This window comes from Babylonia areolata, chromosome 13, assembly GCF_041734735.1.
Source record: "Babylonia areolata isolate BAREFJ2019XMU chromosome 13, ASM4173473v1, whole genome shotgun sequence".
Taxonomy (NCBI): Eukaryota; Metazoa; Mollusca; class Gastropoda; order Neogastropoda; family Buccinidae; genus Babylonia; species Babylonia areolata.
Genome location: NC_134888.1, coordinates 6280713 through 6293020, shown reverse-complemented (window position 1 = coordinate 6293020; position 12308 = coordinate 6280713). Strand labels below are relative to the sequence as shown.

At 43.8% G+C, this 12308-nt stretch overlaps 1 protein-coding gene across 10 annotated transcripts in view; it reads left to right on the top strand.

The window, feature by feature from the left end:
- The window catches only part of LOC143289007 (fibronectin type-III domain-containing protein 3a-like), a 281853-nt gene that overhangs the window by 240430 nt on the left and 29115 nt on the right, over positions 1-12308 (top strand). For all 10 annotated transcript variants that reach the window (XM_076597762.1, XM_076597760.1, XM_076597761.1 and 7 more), the window contains 7 exons: positions 3986-4127; positions 5248-5301; positions 6465-6589; positions 8329-8488; positions 9553-9639; positions 10784-10922; positions 11993-12058. In XM_076597762.1, the coding sequence (XP_076453877.1) occupies positions 3986-4127; positions 5248-5301; positions 6465-6589; positions 8329-8488; positions 9553-9639; positions 10784-10922; positions 11993-12058 (773 nt within the window). The remainder of the gene's footprint in view (positions 1-3985; positions 4128-5247; positions 5302-6464; positions 6590-8328; positions 8489-9552; positions 9640-10783; positions 10923-11992; positions 12059-12308) is intronic.

Genomic DNA, 12308 nt, shown 5'->3' with positions numbered 1-12308 from the left:
AAAAATGCCAACACGATAATACAAACGTCAATTCAATAACTAGTGACTTTGAACGAAACATAATGAAGAAAAAACTGAAGAACACTCGCCCGTTAAACTCCGAAGAAAGGTTGACAAACCATTTAGAACAAAATTTCTTACTTTGGGCAGTCGGAAACATATGATAGAGTAAGGACACAGACACAGTGTTCGCCGTTCTGTCTTATGAATGTGAAAAAAGTCTCCTGGAGAAATGTTTTGAGAGGGGCGACCAGTGGGCACAGACCGTAAGAAACTGTATCAAGTCTGTTAACGATCTGCATGCAGCAGATGCAATGCATCACCAACAACATAGTGTCAATTTTAGAACAAACAAAAATACTCCACAAAGCTCTTGTCTTGAACCATCAACAACGGGAATTTAAACCATCCGACACGAAAGGGTAGACCAGCTGATGAAGAGTGAAAAGCTGCATTTCTCAGAGTGGTACAGTTTCTGGTGGAAAATGATGATGAACAAATCACACTAACAGGTCTCCAAGAGAAAATGCGACAGCTTCTTAAGAAACCTGGACAGAAAAAAGAACCCTACACTAAAAGAAACCCACGACAAAAGTTACAGGATCGTTTTGGGGGAAACCATCATTATCACATCAATTACAGGAAAAGCAAATGCTGTTACTTTCAAAACAACTGTTGAAAAGATTGTCAAAGACTTTTCCAAAGAAACAAAGACTGACGACGAAACAGAAAAAGAAACTTCGTATCATTCAAACAGCTGCTTCACTTCTCCTCTCAGACACCAAGGCCATGGTCACATCGAAAGAGCACAACCCACTGAGTTCTGACATTGCTAGCTTGGATAAAAACTTAGAATACCTTCAACCATCAGTCAAACTCTTCCTTGATTATCTGCTTCACAACAACAACAAAAGATTGTCAACTGAAGATCGCTTCTCTTGGTCAGACATCCAAGTAGCAAGACCAAAGGTCGTAATATCAAATTTACATTAGGTCTCGGAGTTGAAGTTCATCATCTGATCGGTTCGAAATATTTAGTTGGTCATTTGAGAAAACTAGGGTTCTCTTCTTCATATGCTGAAGTTAAGAGATTTGAGCAATCTGCAGCACTGACCCAAGGCGTTGGCACTGAAGGTTTGACCCCAACCAGTTATGCGCAGTTTGTGGCACTGTGGACAACAACATCCAAACAATTGATGGGACTGGCACCTTCCATGGCATGGCAATGATAGCTGCTGACACTCCTGCCAACAGCAGTAACAGAGCCATCAAAAAGGACCAAACTGCCTCGGTTGAGAAAGTGAAAAGCACTTGGAAAATCCCAGTAAAAATTGTTCACTTTTCCAACTCTGAGCTGAAGTTAGAATATGGTCTTCTTGATGTCAGTCATACTGCCGTAAAAAATTTCATTGACCTCTTGTGGAAAATTTCACGGCTATTACGCTCTCCGCGACCAGGCTAGTCAGGAACTATGCAAGCAGTGTGTGATGGCCCCTTCCCAGGACGAAGCTGCTTCACCTTCCTACCCATGATTGATATGGACCCCACAGACTTGTCAGCATTGGCAAACCAGTTCCATGTGACTCCAGTCACCACCTTTGATCAAACTCTCTGTGGAAGTCAAGGATAATTGTAGCCGGTGAACCAGATGGCAGCCCACTCCACTCCATTGTCTTACCGTTTCGCGGCTTTCATACAGAAATGAACTTTCTTCGTTCCATAGGATGATCATGGCAGGATCTAGTCTTCAGCAGTTGCTGGAAGTGATATTTGCACCGAATGCCATAATTCAAATGTTGACAGGAAAACTGTGGCTGTTCAATAACATTTATTTGTTCATCGATTTGTTTTTGTTGTTGTGGTTGATTATATTTCACTGTTCCGTGTTTTAAGGAGAAAAAAAGTGATGCTGAAGGAAGCCGAAACACTTACCTTTTGGTCAGGTTCTTTCTATCACGGCAGCATTATGATCAGCTGTTAAGGTATTTAATATCATACTAACTGCTTAGTTTATGTTTTGCCCTTTCTCTTCATTTATACAGCAAAAGGCTGCCAGGTTTGTATTCGGGAGTGAAAAAAATGAGCCATAATCGTGCGCCAGAAAAGGCTGTGATCACGTGCGTAACACACGGCAACAAGGAAGTGAAGCTGCAATGTGGGGCCCACCCTATATGCTTTTGAACTGACCGCTAAACTGTTTCACAGTTTATTGAATATGGGTGTATATATATATATATATATATATATATATATATATATATATATATATATATATATAAATTCTGCAAGCATATGGCGCTAATTAAAAACAATGTATATCAGAACCTTTCCAATGAATGGTTACTCGACCATGTTTTACTGGCCGCAGTCCTGTTCTAAAAATAGAGCATTTAACATCATCAGTTTCATCGAAATTATACAGATATGGCACATTTTCCCAATCAACACGCTAAATTATGTTAAATTCTGCTGATTTATAACGATACCTATCCAACGAATGGTCACTTGGCCATGTTTACACTGAGCGCAGCTCTACTGTAGAAATAGAGCATTTGTGACGTCATTTCATCAAAATTATAAACAAACTAAGAGTTCAATCAATCTCCCTTTTTCACAATGTTTTTATTACAATAGGTACTATCCAAAAACAACATAAAACAAACTGTTGCAATTTGTTCCTAACTTGCCTTATTTAATTCGTTCCACAACCGGACTACTTGACTCGTTGCTGAGGGGGGGTGTTTCTGTTAGTGTGTTTATGGTTGATGTGTTGATTCTGAAGTCATGTCTGTACTTAACTCCTGGTAAAGGGGGCAGTTGCCATTTCTGTTGCCGGGGTTTCCGCGCTTCTTCCTTGCAGCCAAAGAAAATTCTTATGCGGCAAAATGGGGTGCAGCTTTGTTTTGCTGCATTTCTGTAGAAAGATGTGTGTGTTGGCTGGAGAAGGGGAGGTTATAAGCTCAGTTTTCCCTGTTTAAAAAATTTTTTTTTTTTTTTTTTTTTTTTTGCAATTTATGATATAAGACTGGATAGGCAGTGAAGGTCCATCAGTTAGGTTATGTTTTATGTTTATTCAGTTATGGTGATATTCACTTAATGATTTTGGAACTTCATGTTTATTTTTGAACGTTTTCTTCTTCTTCTTCTTAGTCCATGAGCTGCAACTCCCATATTCACTTGTGCGTGCACAGGTTGGCTTTTATGTGTATGATTGTTTTTACCCCGCTATGTAGGCAGCCATACTCTGTTTTCGGGGGTGTGCATGCTGGGTATGTTGTTGCTTTCATAACCCACATGTGATAAAGACCTGTTGTATTCAATTCAATTCTGTTCGACTTGGTTCTATTCAATAATCACCGTGGCCAGGGTATATGATACAATTACAAACAATAATCACTGGATCCTCAGTGAGCACAAGTGCTCGTTTCGAACATGTCATTTTCTGTTCAAGGATGTGAGCATTAGCTGTTGTTGCCAGAATAAAGAACACGCTGTTCATTGTGAATTTCTCTTGAAGGCTGTCATTGTTGCGACCAGAGTAAGTCACTAACTCACACAAACAATAGATAAACAAACAGTAATCACTGTATATGGTGGCGACCGCAGTCCTGCCAAGTTGTCACTGTTACAGAGTGATCACCACAGTAAGTCACTAACTCACACAAACACTAGATAAACAACAGCCGTTGTAAATGATGCTAACAACAGTCCTGCCAAGTTGTCACCGTTACAGAGTGATAACCACAGTAAGTCACTAACTCACACAAACAATAGATAAACAACAGCCGCTGTAAATGATGCTAACAGCAGTCCTGCCAAGTTGTCACCGTTACAGAGTGATAACCACAGTAAGTCACTAACCTCACACAAACAATAGATAAACAACAGCCGCTGTAAATGGTGCTAACAACAGTCCTGCCAAGTTGTCACCGTTAGAGAGTGATCACCAGCACTGGTCTCCAACAAGGGTTGCTGCGTGTTGCAGGGTGTCGGCGTTGCTGAATGAAGACCTGAAAGGAGCCTTGACAGACCCCGTCAGTTTCCGCACGTCCCCCTGTGAACCTGAGCGCCCGCAGCCCCCCAAGATGATGAACAAGACCAAAACTTCTCTACAGCTCAAATGGAATGTAGGTCCCGTCGTTCAGTTCGTGTTGTAGTTTCTGTATGGTTTGAATGGAATGCAAGTCCGTTAATCGACTTACTGTTACATTTTCTCTGTTGTTGAAAAATAGAAAGCAAGTCTATTAATTATAATAATAATAATGGTATTTATATAGCGCTGAATCTTGTGCAGAGACAAATCAAAGCGCTTTCGCACCAGTCATTCACACGCATGCATAACTCTAAAACTGTAGAAACTAAAGACCAGGAAGGGTAGGCAAGGGAGGCTATTTTGGGAAGAGGTGGGTTTTAAGGCCTGACTTGAAAGAGCTGAGTGTGGAGACTTGACAAAGCAAAAGAGGAAGTTCATTCCAGTCGCAAGGTCCAGAGACAGAGAAAGAATGGCGGCCAACAGTCGAGTGTTTGAATCTGGGTATGTGTAAACAGAGTGGATCCAAAATTCAGTAACTGTCAATTTTTGCTTATGTGCAGATGGAATGCAAGTCTGTTGTTTGAGTTACTTGTATTATAGTTTTGCTAGAATTCAAATGAAACGTGACTGTTACTTCAGTTAGTTATATTTCCGTTTCAGTTCAGATGGAATGTATGTCTGTTATTTCAGTTACTGATGTAATTTTCTCTATAGTTCAAATGGGATGTAAGTCCATTAGTTAAGTTGCTGTTTTATTTTCGCTAAAGTTCAAATTGCATGTTTGTTATTTCAGTTATATTTTTATTTCATTATTACAACTCGTATGGAATGTTAAGTCCTTTAGTTCAGTTGATATTACATTTTCCATCTCAGATGGAAAGTTGATCAGCTGATTCAGTAAATATTGCCATTTCTCTACAGTTGAAATGGAATGTAAGTCCACTGATCCAGTTACTGTTGCATCTTTCTACAGCTCAAATGGAAAGTTAGTCCACTGTTTTCAGTTAAAATTGTAATTTCTCTTCAGCTTACACTGAATTGTTAGTCACATGGAAGGTTAGTCCAGGGGGAGGGGGTAGTGAGGGGTCCTCTAATCTCCCCCCCCCCCCCACCCCCAAACATGATGGACACGTATTGGAAACAGCATTAAAGAGAGAAAAAGGAGGCTTGGCGGTTGTTTGATGGTGATGGATGGTGGTTTGTTTGGTGTGCAGGCAACCTGTGAAAATGGGTCCAAAATATCAACATATTCACTGGAGTGTGACCAGGTGAGTCAAGAATTTAGTACGTAAAAACTGACGTGTTAAACTTGCAATTAAGTACGAAAATAAAATAAAGACTTCTGCAGGGGCATCCATTCCATGCACAGCTCAGCACAGACGTCTTTTCAACCAAATTTTCGTTTTGTACACACACACAAAAATAAACGCAGCACTCGTCATACACATATCCATCACAGTACCTGAATGATACACATACCTCATCATAGTACGTACACTGATGTCACAGTACGGAAAACCATTTCTGAAAAACTAGTCCCATCATTTCAGGTGATATCAGGATCTGTATGTTCTGTGGCATCTTCCTTTTCTCTTTTCCCTTTGGACATTGGTCACCCATTTAACACTAGTGTCACAGTACCTAAAACCATGATACAGAACTTTGAAAAATGAAAAAGAAAGAAACAGCCACCCAGTACTTCAGGATATATCAGGAGCTCTGCCTCGCGCTGGGACACCTCGTGAGGCGATGCTCGTACCCCTTTCCCCCCCGGTCCCCTTCATGACCGTTTTACTGGTACGAAAGTCGCCTCCGCGATCAGCGTCTAAAGACGCATCGCCGCGGTCCGTATCGGGAGGAATCATGAGCTCCGGGCCTGGGAGAGTCTCTTGCCGAGTCTCAATCCCAGCCTCATGATCCCTGCCTTCGTGGGATGGCATATGAGGCATGGTACCCGCGCTTAGGCACCCAGTGAAAATCTGACCCCCAACAGAGAAAGGAAAGACTGGATTGACTTAGAGGTAGAGAAAAACGAACAAATCGAGGGGGCCGAGTTGAATCGAGTACACAGAATGTAAGAATACAATACAGACAAACCGCATGCAGCAAAGTAAGGCCAAATGAATATGCTTAATCGCCAAAAAAAGCGTAAGACGAGACAGAGCGTAAACCTGACAAGATGGCGTGGAGAGCCTTGGCCAATATAGCTTTTAGAGGCGTTTGATTGGCTGAGAGCGGATTGGGCAAGACGGCTCGTCTTTTCACTGTTAGCTGTGCGAAATTTGGCCAAGCAGAGCAAACCGACAGGCCTAGTTTGAATCAGTTTGACATGGTAAGTATATGTATCAGCAAACATGGAGTATAATACAAACTCCTCCTTTTGGGGCCATCTCCTCTCCTCCTGACACTGTTTGGTCTCCCCACTTTGCAGGGGCAGGGAGAGAACTCCTTTGTGGAGGTCTACAACGGGTTGAATCGTCAGTTCCGCCTCAACCGACTGACGGCCTCCACCCGCTACCTGTTCCGTGTGGCTGCCATCAACAGCATGGGAAAAAGGTAGTGTCACTGTGCCGTCCCTCTGTCATGGCTGTGGTTGTTGGCTTTGTCTTCGTCATTGTTGTTGTTGCCTTGTGCTCTTCGGTTCTGTTGTTCATTGGGGAAACGGCTGACACCATCCTTGATAATAATGATAATGATGGGGATACTTGTTGAGCGCTTTCCTCCCTGAAAGGGAGCCCGAAGCACTCTACAATAAACATAAAACACACACACGCACACACACACAAGCACACGCGCATGCAGTAACTTACAAAAGGAAGGGGAAAGAAAGAAAGAAAGAAAAGATTTGACGCACTAAAGCATAAAATGGGTTTAAAGACTATGTCTATTACATTTCTTAGTCACACACACACACACACACACACACGCACCCGTGGAGTCTGCAGGAATTATAACTGAATGTCATTGGAAAGGGATGGAAGGTCTATATATAGGCGTTTTCAAAAAGATGTGTTGGCTGCTGGTATCTTCAGTGCTGAAGGTTCCTTGATGACACACACACACACACACACACACACACACACACACACACACACACACACACACACACACACACACACACATACTTACCTTCCGTGCCCCCACACACCCCTGCCCAACTCTCACACACACACACACACACACACACACACACACACACACACCTCCTGTGCCCCCACCCACCCCTGCCCAACTCACACACACACACATACCTTCTGTGCCCTCACCCACCCCTGCCCAACTCACACACACACACACACACACACACACACACACACACACACCACTAAACAAACAACCCAACCAGTCCCATCCCAATAACCCCACTCCATACAAACTCAAACAGCATCAAAAACATTTTTTCCCCTGCCCCTTTCTGCAGTTCACACACACACACACATGCACACACACACACTCCCACACGCACTCCCACACGCACTCCCACACACACACACACACACACACACACACACACACACACACACACACACACACACACAGTCACTCATTTCACCACATATTCACACCTGCATTGTCACACACTGACACACACACACACACACACACACACACACACCACACACACGCACTGAACAAACAACTTGATCAGTCCCAACCAATGCTCCACTCTGTACAAACCCACACCAAACAGTCCTTTCATATGTGATGATTCATTCAAATGATTTACTTTTTAAATTAGTTTTTCTCACAGTATTTTGATTTAATGTAGTTATGTATTGGGTTGTTTCTTTTTTTCTGAAGTGTGTGTGTGTGTGTTTGTTTGGTCAGTTATTCCTCTGGTTCTTTTGCTCTGTATGTACTGAACAGAAATTCATTATATGTTGTCCTTTTTTTTTCTTTTCTTTCCTTTTTTTGTCACCCCATTTGCATAAAGGTCATGGAGCCACTGTTTTATTTTCTTTCTTTCTTTTTTTTTTTTTTTTTCTTTTCAGAAATTGAAATAGATACAAAACTGAATATATCTTTCTTATGGTTGTGAATTTTTTTTTCCTGTTTTATCCTACTTTTTTGTTGTTGTTGTTGTAATATTGTGTCAGCTTTGCATTTGAACTGAATCAGGACTGAAATCAAAGACAACTCTCGTACTTCTAGTAAGGAGCAGTTTTTGTGTGTTTTCTGTTCTTGTTTCTGTCCATATTCATCCATCGCCTTGTAAACAGTTGACCTATTTAAACTGAAATATGCGGAAAAAGAAAAAAATGACACCACCATTGTACCCGTTTGCCTGCGGCCAGTGCCTGGAGTGAGGTGGCGTCGTTCTTCACCAGTGGTAGCGTCCCCTCCCAGCCCGACCCCCCCATGCTGTCGGAGCAGTTTGTGTATGGCTTGACCATCTCCTGGATCAAGCGGCCCAACGAGGACGAGTTTATTCTGCAGATGGAGGATGAGGCAACTGTGAGTAGTTGTATTTTGTATTTGTATTTCTTTTTATCACAGCAGATTTCTCTGTGTGAAATTCGGGGGCTGCTCTCCCCCCAGGGAGAGTGCGTCTCCATACTACAGCGCCACCCATTTTTTTTTTGTATTTTTTCCTGTGTGCAGTTTTATTTGTTTTTCCCATTGAAGTGGATTTTTCTACAGAATTTTGCCAGGAACAACCCTTTTGTTGCCGTGGGTTCTTTTACGTGCGCTAAGTGCATGCTGTACACGGGACCTCGGTTTATCGTCTCATCCGAATGACTAGCGTCCAGACCACCACTCAAGGTCTAGTGGAGGGGGAGAAAATTTCGGGGGCTGTGCCGTGATTTGAACCAGCGCGCTCAGATTCAGATTCTCTCGCTTCCTAGGCAGATGCGTTACCTCTAGGCCATCACTCCACTAGTGTGTGTGTGTTGAGGAGGGAGGGGGGAGGGGGAGGCTTGTGTGTGTGAAGGTGAGCGAGAGAGTGTGTGTGTGTCGTGTGATTTGTGTTCTGTATGTGTTATGTGCATGTGTGTGAATATGTACATGCATGTTTGTGTGGTTTGTTTTGCAGATACACAGTGTGTGTGAGTGTGGGATGGGATGGGAGAGAGTTAATCAGTTATTTGTGTGCAGCACTTTGTTTTTCCTGGCATCTGTTATGTACATGCGTTAGTTTCACATCTTGATATAGACGTAAACTATAAATGATGTCAGTGTCATTGTCTGAGTTTGTTTCTTGTTTTCACTTTTCTTTTCCTTGCTTAGGATATATGCATGGGATTAATATCTTTGATTATGTTGTGAGTGCGTGTATATTTGAGAGAGTGAGAGAGAGAGAGAGAGAGACATGATGTGTGTGAGTGCTTCCATGCTTTGGGTATTTGCATATGTTTTAGTGTGTTTGTGTGTGTGTGTGAATGTGAGTGCTTTCTGGTTTAGGATATGTATGTGCAGTTTGTGTGGGAGGGATGTTGTAATTATTATCATTACCATTTTTATCATCGTCGTCATCATCATTATTATTATTGTGATTGCTATTTCACCTTTTATTTCAGGGCCACGGCTTTATTCCGGTTTACAACGGACCAAACCTTTCCTACCCCTTGAGGCATCTACGGCGCAATACAGAGTACAGGTTCCGGGTGAGTGAACACCCAGCAGTCCTGTTCTGCCATGCGTCGGATGTCTGGCGGCGTTCGGCCGTTGTTGTGTTTGTCCCATTTCTTGCCTGGAACTCCTTGAATGATGTACCGTACAGAGGGAACCAAGAATGAAATGATCGATAGGATTTTAGATCTCCAGGCATGATTTATTTCAGACATGTTTCTGTGATGTATTCATTTGATTTGTCGTATGGGTGTGTTGAAGATGGAAGTGTTTCTGTGAAGTGTCTGTCGGAATTGTGTGTTGAGGGTGGTAGCTATGTGTGTGTTTGCTGAGGGTGGTAGCTATGAGGGTGGTAGCTATGTGTGTGTGTTGAGGGTGGTAGCTATGAGGGTGGTAGCTATGTGTGTGTGTTGAGGGTGGTAGCTATGAGGGTGGTAGCTATGTGTGTGTGTTGAGGGTGGTAGCTATGAGGGTGGTAGTTATGTGTGTGTGTTGAGGGTGGTAGCTATGTGTGTGTGTTGAGGGTGGTAGCTAAGTGTGTGTGTGTGTTGAGGGTGGTAGCTATGAGGATGGTAGCTATATGTGTGTGTTGAAGGTGGTAGCTATGAGAGTGGTAGCTATGTGTGTGTGTTGAAGGTGGTAGCTATGAGGATGGTAGCTATGTGTGTGTTGAAGGTGGTAGCTATGTGTGTGTGTTGAGAGGGTGGTAGCTAAGTGTGTGTGTGTGTTGAGGGTGGTAGCTATGAGGGTGGTAGCTAAGTGTGTGTGTTGAGGGTGGTAGCTATGAGGGTGGTAGCTATGTGTGTGTGTGTTGAGGGTGGTAGCTATGAGGATGGTAGCTATGTGTGTGTTGAAGGTGGTAGCTATGTGTGTGTGTTGAAGGTGGTAGCTATGAGGATGGTAGCTATGTATGTGTGTTGAAGGTGGTAGCTATGAGGTTGGTAGCTATGTGTGTGTTGAGGGTGGTAGCTATGTGTGTGTGTTGAGCGTGGTAGCTATGAGGATGGTAGCTATGTGTGTGTGTTGAGGGTGGTAGCTATGAGGATGGTAGCTATTTGTGTGTGTTGAGGGTGGTAGCTATGTGTTTGTGTTGAGGGTGGTAGCTATGTGTGTGTGTTGAGGGTGGTAGCGATGAGGGTGGTAGCAATGTGCCTGTGACTGAATGGTGGCTGTTGACAGCTGTCGGCCAAGAATGACGAGGGCCCCAGCAAGTGGAGCGATACGGTGACCTTCAGAACACTGCCGGACCGACCTCTGGCTCCCTGCAAGCCACAGATCAAGGGCAAGGTTCTCTCCCACGCCTTCAGAATTACCTGGGGTAGGTCAACACTCCAGTGCTGATTGGAAAAAAAAAAAAAAAAATTGTTAAATGAAATGTTCGGGTTGATGTTGTGTGGAAAAAAAGTTGTTGTTTAGGATGAAGTTCGGATGTGTGTGTGTGTTTGTGTGTGTGTGTGTGTGTGTGTGTGTGTGTGTGTGTGTGCACATCACACAGTCTCTGAGCCCACAGCGAAATGAACCACTCAGTGATGATGAGTCAGTTCTGGCAGTGTGGGCGAGGGTGGTGTTGGTGTGAGAAGACAGGTGACTCAGTGTGTGCTATGCCATTTCTAGCTGTGTGGGTGTGGGTGGTGTTGGTTCTCGCTATGTGGGTGTGGATGGTGTTGGTTCTAGCTATGTGGGTGTTGGTTCTAGCTGTGTGGATGGTGTTGGTTCTAGCTATGTGGGTGTGGGTGGTGTTGGTTCTAGCTGTGTGGGTGTTGGTTCTAGCTGTGTGGGTGTGGGTGGTGTTGGTTCTAGCTATGTGGGTGTGGGTGGTGTTGGTTCTAGCTGTGTGGGTGTTGGTTCTAGCTGTGTGGGTGTTGGTTCTAGCTGTGTGGGTGTGGATGGTGTTGGTTCTAGCTGTGTGGGTGTGGATGGTGTTGGTTCTAGCTATGTGGGTGTGGATGGTGTTGGTTCTAGCTATGTGGGTGTGGGTGGTGTTGGTTCTAGCTGTGTGGGTGTGGATGGTGTTGGTTCTAGCTATGTGGGTGTTGGGTCTAGCAGTGTGGGTGTGGATGGTGTTTCTAGCTATGTGGGTGTGGATGGTGTTGGTTCTAGCTGTGTGGGTGTGTTGGTTCTAGCTGTGTGGATGGTATTGGTTCTAGCTGTGTGGGTGTGGATGGTGTTAGTTCTAGCTGTGTGGGTGTGGGTGGTGTTAGTTCTAGCTGTGTGGGTGTTGGTTCTAGCTGTGTGGGTGTGGGTGGTGTTGGTTCTAGCTGTGTGGGTGTGGGTGGTGTTGGTTCTAGCTGTGAGGGTGTGGGTGGTGTTGGTTCTAGCTGTGTGGGTGTGGATGGTGTTGGTGTGAGAAGACGGGTGACTCAGTGTTGTGTGGTTCGGATCCTCCAGAACCCCCTACTGACGACGGTGGAGCTGACATCTCCAAGTACATTGTGGAGCTGGACGACGGACAGGGTGAGTGGATTGGCTGGCTGGCTTCATTGCCTGTCTGTGTCTGTCTGTGTGTGTTTGTCCTTCCTCCAAACACATATTGATATCAGTGTGATTAGGATTGTGGGATTTCATGTTTTTTGTCCACACTGAACTGGATACCGATCGTGTTTGTATGTCTTTTGTGTTTTATAAACCTTTGCAGTTTCATGACAATGAAGTGTTCTATTCTGTTCTTTTCTACATTATTCTGTTCCAGTTCTATTCTGTTCTG